Source organism: Oryzias latipes, chromosome 6 (genome assembly GCF_002234675.1).
Source record: "Oryzias latipes chromosome 6, ASM223467v1".
Lineage (NCBI taxonomy): Eukaryota > Metazoa > Chordata > Actinopteri > Beloniformes > Adrianichthyidae > Oryzias > Oryzias latipes.
The window spans coordinates 29,284,148-29,300,600 of record NC_019864.2 but is presented as its reverse complement, the minus strand read 5'-3'; the positions used below and the strand labels follow the sequence as shown (position 1 = coordinate 29,300,600).

At 43.4% G+C, this 16,453-nt stretch overlaps 3 protein-coding genes across 4 annotated transcripts in view; 2 read left to right on the top strand and 1 right to left on the bottom strand.

Annotated features, from left to right (window-relative positions):
- Positions 1-2,505, top strand: part of LOC101156733 (wee1-like protein kinase 2) — a 6,234-nt gene extending 3,729 nt beyond the window's left edge. Inside the window, exons 5-12 of the mRNA XM_004069851.3 lie at positions 34-203; positions 281-402; positions 474-620; positions 703-798; positions 859-944; positions 1,036-1,206; positions 1,300-1,448; positions 1,806-2,505. Coding sequence (XP_004069899.2) covers positions 34-203; positions 281-402; positions 474-620; positions 703-798; positions 859-944; positions 1,036-1,206; positions 1,300-1,448; positions 1,806-1,968 — 1,104 coding nt within the window. The 3' untranslated portion in view covers positions 1,969-2,505. The remainder of the gene's footprint in view (positions 1-33; positions 204-280; positions 403-473; positions 621-702; positions 799-858; positions 945-1,035; positions 1,207-1,299; positions 1,449-1,805) is intronic.
- A 476-nt stretch (positions 2,506-2,981) lies between these two features.
- LOC101156492 lies at positions 2,982-5,517 on the top strand. The gene is made up of 4 exons (XM_004069850.4): positions 2,982-3,312; positions 4,285-4,556; positions 4,751-4,884; positions 4,972-5,517. Exons 2-4 carry the CDS (start codon positions 4,301-4,303, stop codon positions 5,161-5,163), a joined length of 582 nt encoding a protein of 193 aa, XP_004069898.1. The 5' UTR covers positions 2,982-3,312; positions 4,285-4,300; the 3' UTR covers positions 5,164-5,517.
- Positions 5,518-6,028: 511 nt separating this feature from the next.
- On the bottom strand, positions 6,029-16,133 carry bcl2l13 (BCL2 like 13). Of its 2 annotated transcripts, none has more exons than XM_004069848.4 (7): positions 15,976-16,133; positions 15,057-15,261; positions 13,085-13,174; positions 12,650-12,806; positions 12,250-12,322; positions 12,037-12,165; positions 6,029-7,506 (listed from the first exon to the last, which is right to left on the bottom strand). In XM_004069848.4, exons 2-7 carry the CDS (start codon positions 15,196-15,198, stop codon positions 6,544-6,546), a joined length of 1,554 nt encoding a protein of 517 aa, XP_004069896.1. In that variant the 5' UTR covers positions 15,199-15,261; positions 15,976-16,133; the 3' UTR covers positions 6,029-6,543. The 2 variants fall into 2 exon arrangements, with proteins under 2 accessions (XP_004069896.1, XP_020559929.1); XM_020704270.2 differs by having other exon boundaries at positions 15,125-15,261.
- Between the last annotated feature and the right edge of the window lie 320 nt (positions 16,134-16,453).

The following is a 16,453-nucleotide window of genomic DNA, read 5'->3' as shown; positions in this document are numbered from 1 at the left end:
CAGCATCATGCCCTCCGTCTGTTTATCTGGCAGAGACGAGCTGTTCAAGCCTTCCTGCTGTCGCGCTACGAGAGCGAGTTCCTGGAGCTGGAGTGCATTGGCGAGGGCGAGTTCGGGGCCGTTTATAAGTGTGTGAAGAGGCTGGATGGCTGCCTGTACGCAATAAAGCGCTCTCGACGCCCCCTGGCAGGTTCTGCCAACGAGTAGGTGTCGTTTCTGTCCTGCTAAATCTGCTGTGTATCTCATCAGAATGAATCAGTGAAGGGCTTTGACTCCTCAGGCAGCTGGCCTTGAAGGAAGTGTATGCACACGCTGTGCTCGGACACCACCCACATGTGGTCCGCTATTACTCTGCATGGGCAGAGGATGACCACATGGTCATCCAGAACGAATACTGTGACGGTAAGAGCGAGCTGGGAGGTACTTCCAAGTTGCAGCAGCCGTGACGTTGATATTTGTGTTTTTTGTCGGAGGCGGGAGTCTGAGCAACGCCATCGCGAGGAAGGAGGCGCAGGGGGAGCGGCTCACGGAGGCCGAACTCAAAGATCTGCTTCTGCAGGTTTCTATGGGTCTGAAGTACATCCACAGCTTGGGCCTTGTCCACTTGGACATCAAGCCAAGTATGTTCCTGTGAGGTTTTTCATTTATCTAGAATCTAAACCTCTGTGATGTGAAAGGCTGCCGTTTGCCAACTGTTTCCAGGCAATATTTTTATTTGCCTGCCACCCAGCATAAATGAGGCAAGTGAGGAGGAGGAGGATGACGAAGGCAACTCAGCTGGAGCCACTTACAAAATTGGTATGGAGTTTTCGGTTTTCTATCCTTTTATTTTAGCTTAACAGCGATTATTTTCTGCAGGTGATCTAGGTCATGTTACATCAACCAACAGCCCTCAAGTTGAAGAAGGAGACAGCCGCTTTTTGGCCCGTGAAGTCCTGCACGAGGTGAACATATGGGGGCGAGAAGCGCTTCTGGCGTTTTTTTTTTAAATTATTGTTTGTTACTTGTATTTGTCTCCTGGCTTTTGTTTCCCAGGATTACAGACACCTTCCTAAAGCGGACATATTTGCCCTGGGCCTTACTGTTCTGTTGGCCGCTGGAGCTCCGCCCCTGCCACAAAATGGAGATCAGTGGCACCGATTGAGGGAGGGGCATATTCCTGCGGTGTCACAGGAGCTGTCACCTTCCTTCAGATCTTTACTGCAGGTGTCTCCTTTGTCTTGACCTGTACTTGTCTGTGAAGGACAGACCTCCAACACAAAGACTGATCCTTTTATTTATTTGTTTTCTTGTCGTCAGTCATTGCTGGACCCTGATCCGGTGAAGAGGCCGTCCGCCAAGGAGCTCTGCAAGAACCCCGTCTTGAGGGAGAACCGGACCGAGAGGCTGGCGACCCGGCTCCGGAAGGAGCTGAACGTGGAGAAATTTAGGATATCCATTCTTGAGAAGTAAGATTAGGGGCAGATCTCGTTACGTTTGACCTGCATTTTTCCTGGTCGTGCACAGGGGAATCCTTGACCTACTTCACACCTGTGATGTGTTAAAAGGTGAACACAGGTTTGGATTTTCTTCATAGTCCAGCTCTGAAACAAGAAATCCTATCGTGGCGTTACTTTTGACCCACTCTGCAAGGAGTTTTTCATGGACATTTGTACAGAACTGTGTACTGGACCCAGAAAGGGGTGCATTCTGTCTGTCAAATTGCCTGGAAAAAACAGAACAAACGAATCTAAGAATTTCCTTTTTATTTGTTTTACAAATTCCAATTTGTTTTTTGTCTTTACTTATATTATTATCCTCCTCAGGGAACTCCGGGAGGCTCGCCTGGCAGCTCTGTCCCCAAAGGAAAACTTCTCTCCAGGGCTGAAATCTACCAAGATGGGGTCTCTGCCCCGGGCCCGAAAAAGGCTTGTAGGCAGGAACACGGCCCGATCCTTGAGCTACGGGTGTTCCGGGTACGCAGCCTGACGTCCAGGCTCGCTTTGTAAACAGTCTGTGGTGAAAAATGTAACTCCAGATCTTCGGGGGGTGTCATAAAAACGGCTTCAACTGTCATGTGAGAAACTGGTTCATCGAAGGATCTGCGGGCTGTTCTTAGTTTTTCCAGTGTCTCCTTGGACTTCTGCGGTGCCATGTGTCAGACTTTTTTTAATGTAAATAAACCTTTTAGAAGCTTTTTTTAACCGTATTTTTTAACTCTTGTTTGATTTAATTTCCTTTTTAATGGGTGTTCTTGAAAATTCTGTTTACGACGTATTTGTTTACCAGGGAGGAAGGTACTTTCCAGCCTGAACGTTGCCTTATCACTTTACTGCATGTATGTAAGTCACACTTTGATTTAAGTTTAGTTTTTTTTTTTATGACAAGTGACAGTTTGTCAAAACTCACTAACAATACTGGTGTTTTACTTTTTAAGCAGAGGTTTGTGATGTTTTGTATAAGAACTCAAAATCTGTATGTGTCAGCTTTTCACAATAAAATCCTGTTTTTCTTTTCCTTTGCTAATTAACTGTGTTGGTGCCCTGTTACTTTCCAGACATCTCGCAAATGTCAAATTCCAGCAGTGCATGTCTTTAAGCACAGCAAAGTGAGAGATAAAGCTGAGAAGCATTCACGTTTTTGAATTTGAAACTTTTCATTATACTTTGACATATTTCTGCTATTGATGCATAATTTTTTTTTATATTTATTCAAACTTTTTTGAAATTCGTGGACGACTGGCTCTTTTGGCAATGACAAAGTATTTGACATATTTTTTAAAACCTTTTTTGTATATCAAATATATTGAAATATATATATTAAAAAGGTGCCATGATGAATGGATTTCTCCGAGATAAATTTGTATTCATTTCGATGTTTTTGTAGCCATTGTCCTCTACATGCTGTGAGTAACATACATTGTTAGTCTTGACTTTTATTTTGATACTTCTTGTTAGTTATCTTGTTAGTCTACAAGTTGGCTTTTATTTTGATACTCAAATATGTTGGCAGGAAATTAGTTTTTACATAATTATTTTAGCTAATCGATGCTATAACTCTTAATTTTACTGTTAGTGCTACGAATTAAATAGTGATTGTCAGTTTCTAAAGATGTCTAAAATACTTTACCGTCTTCAAAGTAAAGATAAATGAAAATGTTCCACAGATTGGCTGAAAGTTTGTTGATGGGTGTTTCCTAAAAGCGCGATGGTTCCGCCCAATCGCTTAAACTCGTTGGTCCCGCTAGTCTCAGATGCCTCAGCTGCTTGAAAAGACGGATGCGCTTGTTCTGAAGGATGAACTAAAACTCTCCTGACATCGCCAGAAAATAAGGTAAGTGGTTTGGGTGTCCCTCGGAAATGATTTGACGAGGCTATTTTTTTGTTTGCCAGCTTTTTATCTGTTATTTATTCCAGCTGACGTCGTTCAGAAACTGTTAGCTAACACTCGCGGCTAACGTTAGCAGTTAGCTAAACTTTTTTCTTAACCACTTTAAGAAACTGCCGAATCAAAAGGAAATATTGGAAAATGTCGTTTAAAATATGTTTTCGTGGTCTTTTAAAAAAAAAAACCTCGAATGGCAAACTGAAAAAAGTACATATCTTATGACACCAGGAATTACCAAAACAATCGGGATGTCACTCGAATTGAAAATGAAGCGTTTTTCATGTGTTTACACTTTTATTCCAACAAAGTGCCAAATCAAACTGGAAGCCAAACATTAAGCTAGTACAAAGAAAAAGCAGTAATGTAATAAAACAGCAGGCCACAGACTTGTGCTGGCTCAAATGTTTGGCCACAAAACTGTTATTAAAGGAAATAATATACAATCCTCTGCATCTGATGGTACTTTGTAAATAGGTATTAGTAAATAAATCCTGCCTAATTGTGTTTATTTGTGTATTAAGTCAGTGGGTCTTTACTTCTGTTTTAGGAGTATTTGCAAATACAAGCATCGCTATGACTCACCAGCTTGTTTACATTCTACTTTTCTATGTCTACTTTCTTTTTTGCTGCGTTTTGTTTGTGTCAGGTAGTTCCCTTAAAACCATTTTAAATAACAATAGAGATGAATCCAAGTTTGTACTGAGAGACCACTTTCACATCATTAATGTGTTCAGTTGTACCTTCAGGTAAACATCTAGTCAGCTGGTTTTTAGTCTCATGAATGTTTGCAACTTCCTCCCTTGTGGTCAAAACTGTTCTCAGCTGCAAAACCCAAAGGAAACAGTCGGTGGAACGTCTTCCACTGTTCTCCGGTGTAGTTTTGACTCCGTAATTTAATGACTGCTCTTCGTCTTTCAGCACAGAGTGGTCTTCCATGGATGTCACCAAGTATCCAGAGAATGGAGAACATATCTGCTTCTTAATTTTTGCCTTCCTTCAAGCAGACTGTAGAGACTCGTATCTGCAGCAGGAGCTTTTTAGTCTGGGAAAGGATTTTAACATCATCAGGGACAAGAACTCTGACTCAAGAACAGCTTATGTGGACAATGAAGGCATTGAATCTGATGGACACCTAGATGAGAGCATTTCGCTTCCTCTGGATGACATTCTGCCCCTAGTGGAACTGCAGGGTAAGTAAATCTTTAAAAACGGACTATAGTAAAAACAGTCAGAGGTAAAATTCTCGTAGGTTTGGACTCGGTTTTCTCCTTTTAATCTTCGATTTCTTTCATTTGTTTCTCAATTTAACTTCAGAAATGCTTGGTCTTGTTTTAATGCTTCTGCGGATTGGACTGACTGTAACGTGAATCCCGTCTGTCTACAGGAGACCATGCAGTAGCAGCGGCCCTCTGGGACGTCGCACAAGGTCTGAGGACAATTGCAGACCAGTTTGAGGACAGAGTCGTCAATCAGGCGACCCGGGACTTGAGAAGCCGCATAGAAAAATCTCTCCCTGAGGTAAGTCCTGGACTTTTTTTGTTTTTTAAAGCTGTGTACTGGCAGGAGCAGGACATTGATGTCGGCGTGCTTCTCTCTGGTTTACAGCAGTGGGCACAGCTGCTCAAACATGAAGTCACCCGGATGATGAACCAGGGACTAGGTATGGAGAACTTTGCCCAGGAGCGGGTGATCATGGCCTGCACCTTCACCCTGGTGAAGGGGGTGTGCAAGCAGGCCCCCCACCTGCTGAGGAACCTCTTTGAGGCTGCGCTGCAGTTCGTCTGGTGTGGAGCATGAAGATCGAGCGAGGAGCGTCAAGCACGAACAACAGACGTTTGCAGCGAGAGACGTGTCAGAAACGGCCGTCTGCTCCTCGGGACCGCCTGAGCGTGGGAAGAGCCGCGGCGACTGGGTTTTAGGATTTAAACTTCAGAAATGAGGTTCAGTTTAATTCTGAAAAAGTGACTCGGGGAGCTTGAAACTTGAAATCTTTACGTTGAAGACATTTATTTTTGTATTGTCGCTGGCATGGACACTTTTTGTGAAGTCCTTGCATTGAGACACAGTGGCTTGTCCAAAGCTAAAGAGGAATTCAGTTGAAAGTATTGTTTTCTTTGTGGTGTATGCAAGCAATAAATCACCAGAAAATAGTTTGGATTGGTTTGTTTTTATTCAAACCTTTTCCAAAGAAAAGATGTTAACCTCTCTTCAATTTAAGGGCAGGGACACCTCTTTGTAGTAATGCCAGATATTAAAAAAGCAGAATTATTTTGGACCAAAGAAAACAAGTATTGTACCTTGTAGTTCTGTCATGCATGAGTGACGCATTTCTGTCCAGTAAAAACAGGGAGATACCAGCTCTTTTGTTTATGAGAAAGTACCCTACACATTTTTGGCAAGAATTTTGATGGTTGAGGCAGATAAACAAATTAAGTTTTAAATGTGAACCTCAAAGCTGCTGAGGAACCACACTAACTGCTCAGTGTTCAGCTGTTTGTCAAACTGGTTCGTTTTGGAAAGAAAAACCAAAGTGATCAACAGGAACGGCAGACAGATGGGCTTCCTGTTCTACGGAGCATCAGCTCTTCATTTCTAAATGAATGGAAAGTTAAAATGTATAATAAGCAATAGAGGAAGTAACTTGGGATGTTTTTAAACTCAAACTAGTTCAATCCACAATTTCATAAAAGGAGCAGCGTTTCTGGTAAACACATAGAAACTTTCCTGTTTGGGGGGGTAAACTCTTTAATGTTACAAATCACACCATAAAAACATGCATGTGAGGAACATGCCCCCCTCCCATGTAACTTCTTGTTCACATTTAGACTAAACCCAAATTTCCATTTGACTGGTTTTTCACAGTAACGAAAAGAAAAAAACGTTTAAAACCAAAGGTCGGCTATCGTGTGACTGTGAGGTTTGTTCAGGTTTTCTACCTACAAATGGAACAAACCACTGAAACTGCATGAAAGGGGAAACCAAAGCTAGCAGATAGGTGAGATGTTGGACTCAGGAATTTCCAGATGTTAGGAAGACCGACGTACTGCAGGGGTTTTGTCTGTACCTGCACTGATGAGGGGGGGGACGTTTGGTCAGCTCGTGGGCACTTTTAGAGTTGAAACCTTCACATACATCTGTGGGGTTAGTTTCAGGTTGAACGACCTTTAGGTTTCATGTCTATCTCTTTCTCAGCCTAAAGACTCCATAGGCCACAGCGGCCAGCAGCACCGCTGCTGCACTGCCGTAAAGCAGCACGGGCAGCTCGCATGCTGGTTCTGGCGGCTCAGGAGCCTCCACCACCGGGACCACGGGAGCGCCAGAAGGTGGGGCTAACAGAGGGGCAGTCGCCGCCTCCGGTTCTGGCTGATGAGACGCCAACGCCGGTTCAGGAACTGTCTCTAATGGGGCTTCAGGAGACGCTGGGATTTCCTCGACTGCAGGTTGGGTCGTCACTCCGGAAGGCACTGGGGTGGTGGTAGCAGCTGGTTCTGGTTTGGGTTCTGGTTCTACTGCAGGAACAGGCAGCAATTCCTCAGGTTGAGGGTCAACAGCAGTTTCTGAGAGCGGAGCAAGCAACTCGGCTGAAGACAGGAGAGAAGGTTCTGCAGACAGGCTTTCCGGCGTCTCGATCACAACCGGCTCCTCCAGAGAAAGCAGGGCTGCAGGAGGTGTGGAGGCGGGGTCAACGGGAGTTTGGTCACCAAACTCGGCCCGGAGCTCAGCCAGCTCGCTCTCAGTGCCCAAAACGCTCATCATGCTGTCCTCTATCACTCCGACTTCCCCGCCCTCCTCCAGGAGCTCCGCCTCCTCGCGCTCAACGTGGACAATGTCTGAGTTTGAGGAGTTGTTCTCGCTGCGCTCCTCCGCCAGGGCCACGCCCTCATTGCTGTCCAGACTCTTCACGTCTTCAGGGTCCATCACGCCAACCTGCGCCCACGACTCGTGTCCGGCCAGAGACACCGGTAAGCTCTCCGTCTGCCAGGAGCTCTGCTCGCTGCTGTTGTCTCCGCCGCCGAGCAGCGACAACGGGGGGCTCAGCTGGTCGGGGGGCTGCTCCCCAGACAGGATGTAGATGTCGTTGCTGTCCTCAGCTATGGCTTCCCCGTGCTCCTCCTCAGGAAACACGTTGAAAATCTCACCCTATGCAACACAGACAAGAGTAAAAAGAGGAATATATTTTATAAATTGTTCAAAGACAACATTGCAACATTGACGGCCTGCAGGCGTAACCTGGCCTCGCCGCCCCCATGACCCGCCCTCATCAGAGCTACATGTGACGAAATCATGAAAAAACACTTTTCTGTGGTTTTGTCTCCATAGTAACCAATTCATTTATTGGTCACATGGAGGAGATAAACAGATGGATGTAATTTTTAGAAGAATCTGCAAAAGTAAATTTTTGGATTTCCTTGGCAACAGAGGTTTTTTGTTAGCCACGCCCACATTCCTAATGTGCTCATATCGTATATTACATCGTCTCACTCGGAAAGAGCCAACAATTCAATTTATTACATTTTCACAACATTCCAGTAAAAAAGAAAGTCAAGATGTGGAAATTCTGGTAAGTTTTTGAGTTTGTGGCGGGGAAATTTCCACTCAAAGGTAATAAAATTGCTAAAACGATCTGGTCCTTCAGGTCGAGACGGTTGTGAGACATAATATCCAAAAAAAGACAACAAACTCTAAAAGACAGAAATGAAAACACATTTAAATAAAGTAAAAGCTTTTACTTTGGAAGTAAAAACCTACAGCCAGAAGTCTGCCACCTACTGACCAATCACAAACCAGGAAGCACCATGGCCCCTCCCCCATTGCATAAGTGCTGTATGATGTAATCATAATGGAGGTGGCCCCATCGGAACAGAAAGCAGGAGATGTGTAGCTGCTGATGAACCCAAACGTCTGCCGAAGCTGCAGAGACAAGTCCGTTTCCATGGCAACAAGATTTGGAGTTTTCTGAGGAAGGGATGCTGAAAATACGATGGTATAACACAGCAACTGTGCTGCTGAGCTGTGACCAGAATTCCCCATTCAGTAGCACCAAAACGTCCTTTCAAAATAAAACAAGTCCAGTCTAATAGAGATCGGCGATGAAAGCCTCTCACCTGCGCATCCCATAAAACACGAGGGCAGATAAAGTAACCAAATGATTCCAGGGCAAACGCTCAATTGAAATCATGCCAATTCTTTGTTTCTCAATACGATTTCATCACAGACGTATAGAAAATGTGTTACACTGATTCTTTCTGAACACTTCAGTTATTTTTTCCATTACAGGGACACTCGGTGCTGCATCCCAGCTGGACATCCAGAGAGGCAGGAAGCAGATTAAATCTAACAGCGCTTCACGGTTATCCAACATTTGCAGACGGTAAGCTGCTTTGCATGTGGAAGAACAGGAGAGGTTCGTAAAATCCTTCATAAAAATGCTTCATATATTTCATCATGTTCCTCAAAAGCTGCTCCAACATCTAAAGACTTCACTAACCTGAAGTCTGAGCTAATATTTAACATCAGCTTTACCAACACAAATATGGATGCACCGAACTTTATCAGGCAAAAATATTAAGTCACGCAAACTGATCGATGATTACCTCAAAAATCAAATTTTCTGATGCAACCAATAAAGTAGAACCGGCAAATAAAAGGGGACCGTCAGCATTTTGCTGCTTTGTTCTCCCTCTGAACATGTCACCAAGGCTTTTGGATGCCTCAACAGCTCAGCTGATAAAATTAGACCATAAAATAGTTCCCATGCTTTAAAAAAAACAGACAAACACCACCACTGAGCTGAAGATCATTTATCAGAACAGTTTAAGGGGAAAAAAAGTACTGCGCTTGTGAGGATCGTGTCACCTCAGTTTCGTTTGGTCAGGAATATTTAAAGGTCACACAGCAGCTGACTAAAACAGAGCTGACAGGCTGTGCATCAAGCAGACGCAGCACGGAAAAACAGCAAGCCGCTAGCTTACAGTTAGTGAAGCTCACAGGACTCTGTCCTCCAAGGACAAAGAGGTTTGTTTTTCAAGTTAACCACTCAACGCAAAAAAAGACTGAATGGGCACCTGGTCGTCTTTATTAAGGTGTGAAGATGTTTTTTTTTTGTTTGTTTAAAAAGCACACTGCAAGAAGAAGCAGACACGGAGAGATCCTCTGGGATGTTGAGGCCTGTGCAGACATATGATGAAGCGCACGTCTCCCCCTGCAGCTGGACGGTGGGGCCTTACATAACAGAGGCGCTGGTACGTGGCGGCGGATGCGATGTGCACGGCTGAGGCGCGGTGCTGGAGCCCTCACACCATCACAAAAATTATCCTCTCTGCAGAAGCACAGACAGCTGCCGCCAACGCAAAAACCAGCGACCGATGAGTCCGTTTGATTGGGGGGGGGGGGCTGCTTTGACTATCCAATGGCGTGTGCGCTTTAGGAAAATACATCATCTGTGTCTGAAGGTCAAGTGAGAATGTCAGAGTCAGACGTCACATCAAATGTGCTCAAACTGTACGATTCTTTACGTGAAAAGCTCAGTTTTAAATGTCATATTTGGATCTCATGATGGCCCTCCCAAATCAAATGCTCCTCCTCCCCCCCCAGCTGTGTACATCTTGGGGACAAGGAGTTTTGTTCCTGCCAAATGAAGTGAAGGGGCCATCAAGGTCAAAGGAACCCCCGTTGGTCAGGCTGTAGTTGGGGAACCGGGGTTGACGGAGCTGCACCAATGCATGGAAGGAGCATCCAGGTCCTAAAAATGTCCAAATGGAGGAGCGATGACATCACGCATCACCTCATGACCCCCGTTTGATTCAACACCAACATGCACGGTGACAGGAAAAGTTCACGAGGCTCCATCTTTCAGGATTTAAGGATGCAAAATCGAGCTATTGCTCACCAGTAGGAAAACGCTCATGCTAGCCACGTCAACAGCAAAAGACGGCCTGTAAACATTTGTTCTTACCCGCCAAAACTCAAAAGCTCCTAACGAGAATCCTACCTCCTCTGGAGGTCCCGAATCTTCTCCAACCAGAGTCAAAGACGGGAGGGTTGAGCCGCGAAGCCGGTGTCAGACGGACGCACTCGCAGGCAGCTGTTTAAAGTAACGGGCGCTGCACTTTGCTCTCTGTGGTTTCGACCTGCGTCGCTTAAACCCCTCCCCCCAGTCATGTTCCCTCCCTTCCTGTCTACTCATTAACCCCCCCATCCATCCATCCCTTCATAACAGATCCGTCTATCATCTGTTCATCCGCATGACATAACGCCCTGCAAGAATGCGGCTTTGTTTGGAACTAACGCGCCGTGATCGCTCTGCTTTGTATGAAAGTTGGCGACCAATATCAGATCACATGACGTCATGACCGTGACCTCATTAAATTCAGCCCAATTCACGTTCCAATATGCAAAATAGAGTTCATCCAGTTTGAAAAAAAATTCAAACGGGTTAAATTCAAGTTTACATTTAAACAAGAGACGATGCAAAAAAAGTTCTGCCCCTTTTCTTTAAAACTAATTTGAGCGAGAACATATTTAAAAAAACAAAACACTTAACTGTAGAATTATGAGGAAATATGCAGTCATTAGTGCTAAACTATTGGTACCCAAAGCTAAAAGTCAGCAACAGAGAACACATTCAAACATTGTAATGACGGACATCTAAATGATGCAGGTGTAGTTAATGCGCATGTGCACAGATGGAGACGCTCTGACTGTGTGTAGCTCACTGGCGCCCCCACATGGTCAGAAACGTTTCCGTTAGTTTGAATGGAGACAATTGGAATAATTTTACCCATTTTTCTGGACTTCTTTAATAGATTTCCGTTTAATGGTTTTCACTTTCCTTTAAAATAATTTAAGGTCGTCAGGATTATTATTTTATACAAACATAAAAATCTTTATCCCCTTTTTTGTTAAACAAAATAGCAATCCTCTTTTAGCAGAAAAACTTCACATAAAAAATACTTTTTAGCAAAATTAGCTGGAAAAAAAAATACTGGGCATTACTCTGAAGTAAGGTCTAGTACTTTAGGCCTTACTTCTACGCCTAAAGTGTCAGTACTTGAAGTAGACGGAGCCAAAACTGTATGAACTTTGTAACAGGATTTTATTATACAAAAGGAAAAAGTTTTTTATATTATTTTACAGGAAGTATTTTAAGTATTTATTTTATTTTCATTTTTACCTTACAATCTATTGTGTCTCTTTCTGAGTGGTGGGTACCGGCCAACAGAATTTCTCCTGATGGGGATGAACAACATATTGTCCATCCATGTAACAAAGTCAACTTTTGAATTAGGTTTGTTAAGACGAAGAAACTTAAACAAAAACATCAGCAAGTGTGAATATAAAAAAAATGTCCAAATGGGAAAAAGAAAAATCAGACTTTTACCAAAAACCAAACCGCAATTTAACACGAAAACACAAACCAAGTCTGATGCACGGCAGAGAAAGAGTAATGATTGGGGCTGTTTTAGCACTCCGGGGGCTATAAACAAATAGACATGAACCTGACGTGATTCTATGAAAATGTATTTACAATAAACAAAAGATTTTATAGGTTGTGAAACATGCAGTTTTAGTCATTTGGAAATATCCAACTATTTTTAATTTCTGGTTAACAGCATTTCTGAACGGTTTACTGTTTCATCTCTTGAGTCGCAGCGTTTTGTTGAAACTCACCCATCCTCCTTGCTGGATGATGAAGTCCGCCTCTTCCTCCTCCAGGCAGCGCAGGCCCACGTTCAACAGACTGGCCAAAGGCCGGCCCTTCTGCAGCAACGCCTGGAGCAGCAGCAGCGGCACAACCACCTGCCGGGGCAGCAACACAGCCAATAGGATCGCTTTGTACTTTTATGCGTTTTGTTCAGCATGGTGGCGCGAGTGACGACACACCTTACTCCAGCCGCCGTGTGTGTGTGCCGACAGATCCAGCGCTGCTTTTCTGAATGTTTGGTAGTCCTGAGGTCTGAAACGCACAGACAGGTAAGAGCTCGCCTTAGAGAAGATTACTCTCAATGTCAATCAAACAGCACAACATTTTTCAGAGAAAATTAAAACTTCCCGTTTGATTTTACGTCAGAGGGAAAACAAAAAACCCACCTATGAGATTCTGAAGCAGCGGTGCTAAACGAAACCAACTCAGTTAGCAAGGAAGCCGAGGATTTAAATGTAAAGCTAAACAAAACTGCCCAAATAAATGATACCAATTTGGATTTCAAGGTCATTTCATGGGTATCATGACGACCGCTTCCTGTCTGAAGCCCCGCCCCGTCGCACATCCTCACGGACTCACCCCGCGAGGAGCGTTTGCACGGCTGCTTCCAGGTATACGTCCAGCTCTCGGGCCACTTTGTCTCCAACGGCAGCGAGGCAGTCTTCCACAGAGATGTCCGGGTTGGCCGGGCTGAAGACGGGTGACGCTCGGCGATCGAATCCCGTGCTGAGAAAGGCTGAGGGCGGCACAAACGATCTCAGTCAGGCAGGCAGGGCTGCTCGAGATAAGATAAAGTTTAACTTCTAGGAATACAGAAAGCTTTTAGTGGCTACATCTGTGTCATATTTGCACATTTAGCTTGTTTCTACAAACTGTTCTTCAATAAAAGCCATGAAAGGCAAAACATTTAGAAAAAAACAAACAATTCCTATAATTCTATTCATAAATCACACACAAAAAAAATGATGAAATGAGCTCATTTGCACATTATCCCCTCTATGGTGGACAACATACCTTCAGAAATGTCATGGTCCAGCTGCTTCAGCTCATCCTCTATCTGCCCTTTAGTCCTTCTTGCCCTCTCCCTCTCATCCTGAGCGCCCCCTGACACAGACGGAAACATTGACGACACTTTAATGGCATTAAACACAGCTCACCCCATCACAAATATCTGTTTTCTAAACAAATAAATACAGTAACTGTGTGTTTCTGACCTGAGCTGATAATTGAGGTGATAGAATCGAGCAGAAAAGGGTTTGAGTTTGCTGCAGCATGAAAATGAGGTTTCCACAAACAGTTCAAAAGAATAAAAATGATAGGAAACATTTGAAAAAAAGCTGACCTTTCTTCTGCAGAACACTGATGATCCCTGCACCCCAACATGACTGAATCACACGCCCACATGTCCACAGAGGAGGTCCACATCTCTACAACCCGGTGCAGCCAGCATAAAACCAGCTCTGCACATGTTGCTCAGGCGAAACCAAGTCTAATTCTAATGTTATCCCCCTGAGCTTATGAGGAAGTGAATTATTTATAAGAGCGAGTCAACACTGCTGCTGGACGCTAAGAATGCACGGCTGAATCACGATAAGTGGTGAAGTTCAAACAAAAACCCTTAATGAGAGTCCTTTCAGCGTGGAAGCTGCATTTCCCACTGCAGGTTTTAACTGCAGGTTTGACGTTTTAACTTCTCTTTGCTCTACTTTTCCAAGTTTTTCTCAGAATCCATCCAGATCTATAAATAAGGATATTTTAAAATAAAATGAGTAAAAGTCTTATCGCTCCATAATCTTGACAATAGAAGAACTTGATTTTAGACTTAAAGCACTATTTGCTCAGAAGTAGCAATAAACTTAGGCTGAATAACATTCAATTTGAAATAATTCTAACAGCTTATTTTAGCGGAACTCTTTGTTTCTAGAGTTTGATCATATACTCTTTCTGCTTAAGTAGAAATAGCTGCAATGAACAGAATTTTTACTACGTTCTAGTGATGTTCTTCTTAGGATTCGTGTTGTTTTCCTTTTTCAAGGCTACCTCTTCTTGCCGTCATTCTCAGTTCTGCTAAAACACAAAATCATAAAAACTAAGACAAAGCAGAAAAAATGAGTTCTTTCTCTGGTGGTTAAGATCTTTTTCCACAACTGAAAACGCATAATGTTCTTGTTTTCTAAAAAACAAATGGTCAACGGGATAGACGTACACATCCAAAACCTTGCCGTCCCTCAGGGGGGAGCTTCTGCATGAGGACTTGTGTTGGTCTTTCCTCCTGCGCTCTGTGCTGCCTCAGCATTTAGCCAGGCAGCCAGACAGACGACTAGTCGCTGCAGTTTGTGGATGCGTGAGCAATCCGACAGTTATTGGACATGACAGGCTGTCAGAACTGGGACTGAGTCGAGCGGAAAGTTGGGATTAGCAAGTTAACGGATCCTCTCCTCTTATTTCGAGCTTTTAGACAAAAACAACAAAAGAAAATAATAGAAAAAAAAGGTCCCCAAAAGTTCCCAATTGCTAGAGTCTTCTGGGCTGGACTGCTTTTATCCTCCTCGCAGCATGAAAGCATAAATAACTGAAGCCAGAGTGAAGTTTCACAGATTTCTCAACATCAAAAAGATGAAAGTGAAACAGTCATTTCCCGTTTCCTCAACATGTGGGTAAAACCTGTTCAATCATCTTGTATTCCTGAAAACAAAAAGGGTCCAAATAAAACCAAACCTGGCTGAGCTTAAGTCCTTAAAACGTGTTTTTATGAAAGGACTTTGAAAAAGGAGGAAAACAGTCTGGACTCAATGTAAAGACCTTTTACCCCTGGCAATGCTAAAACGGTCTCACCCGTCTTCTCCAAGCACTTCCATGCCAAAGTAAAAGAGCGCTAAATCGAGCTGGGAAACAGGTGGCTGCATGTCTGCACGCTCCCCGTACACGTGCACGCGGCGCCCACAACGTTTGCCTGCACCACAGCAAGAGTCTTCTTCTTCCTCACCGTCCTCCGTGACCGAGGCCTGCAATCTGCCGACGGGCGGCAGTCCAAGGTAGCTGAGCACCACGTACTTCGTTTCATAGCGGAAACCCTCAGGCACAGAGGCGGTGACGGAGGCACGAGAGGTGGAGGCCGGCGCAGCCATTTAACAGACGTGGGTCAGGCTCTGAGGCGCATGAACTCTCACAGTGAAAGATGGACGTCTCACCTGCAGGAACACAACAAAAACAAATTCTACATACTTATTACTATGGATACTTGCTTTCATATCCACTATTTTACACTTGAGTCAAACTTGGTGTTAATTTACATCATAAACAGAAGTTTATGGAATAATTACTATGTCACGTCCTTCACTTGCCATGAATTTAAACCTAACAAAAGCATTTATCAATGAGTAACAGTTCACCCTTGAGGGATAAATGAGAAAGTCACACCCATGAGGGGAGATTTTGTCCCTACCAAACACAAAAAACAGCACGTGAACAAAAACCTTTCAACTGACACTTTACACGATTATCACATTCTAGGAAAACACGCAAGAAAACCAAAACATCACTTGTTTTAGATCAATTCTCTCGTTTGACATTCTTTTGCGCTCATGTGGACAAAAAGTTCTCTCGTGTCAAGCTAGCCAAAAAAGAACTTCCGGTTGAAATGTCAAAATAAACAGTTCCATATGAAGTGGCTGATATGAAATGACAGTTTTTTCCGTTACAATACTCCTTCGGCTTCTGAAAAGTAACGCCTTTAAGACGCATTTGCTTTTTTATTTTAATTCTGGCTGCGACAGACATTACTATATGGTAGCCGGAGCACCTTAGCTCACGTGAAGCTATGTTAGCAAGATTAACCCGTGACGCGTATGGCGCTGTCATGAAAAAATAATAAAGGATTTCATTATAAGTTCTGGAGTTCTTACCGTCCTGGTCCAAAGGCCGCTAAGTGTGGAGAAAAGACAAGAAATGATGCGACACGGTTTCATGTGGCGACGGCAGCAGCTACAGAGGGCACAGCAGCACTGTGGCAGGCAGCAACAACGTGCTGTCGGTGGTTGAAAAGCGCGCGAAAGTCATGGCGCGTGAGTTCCTTTTTGTTGTGTCAAAATAAAACTTGTTATGCAATAAAATGAGACAACCCTACTAAAGTGGTTCCTGAAATGACAGTAATAATAATGATAATAATAATAATAATAATAATAATAATAATAATAATAATAATAATAATAATAATAATAATAATAATAATAATAATTAGCAGACTCTTTTACGAGTTAAAATGATGATTTAATAAAATGTTTTTATTTTTAAATCACCATTGTTTTGTGCTGAAAAGCAACGTTTATACAATTAGTAAACAAAGTTGAACAAAACTAAAACTTTCTCCAATAAAAGGCTAAT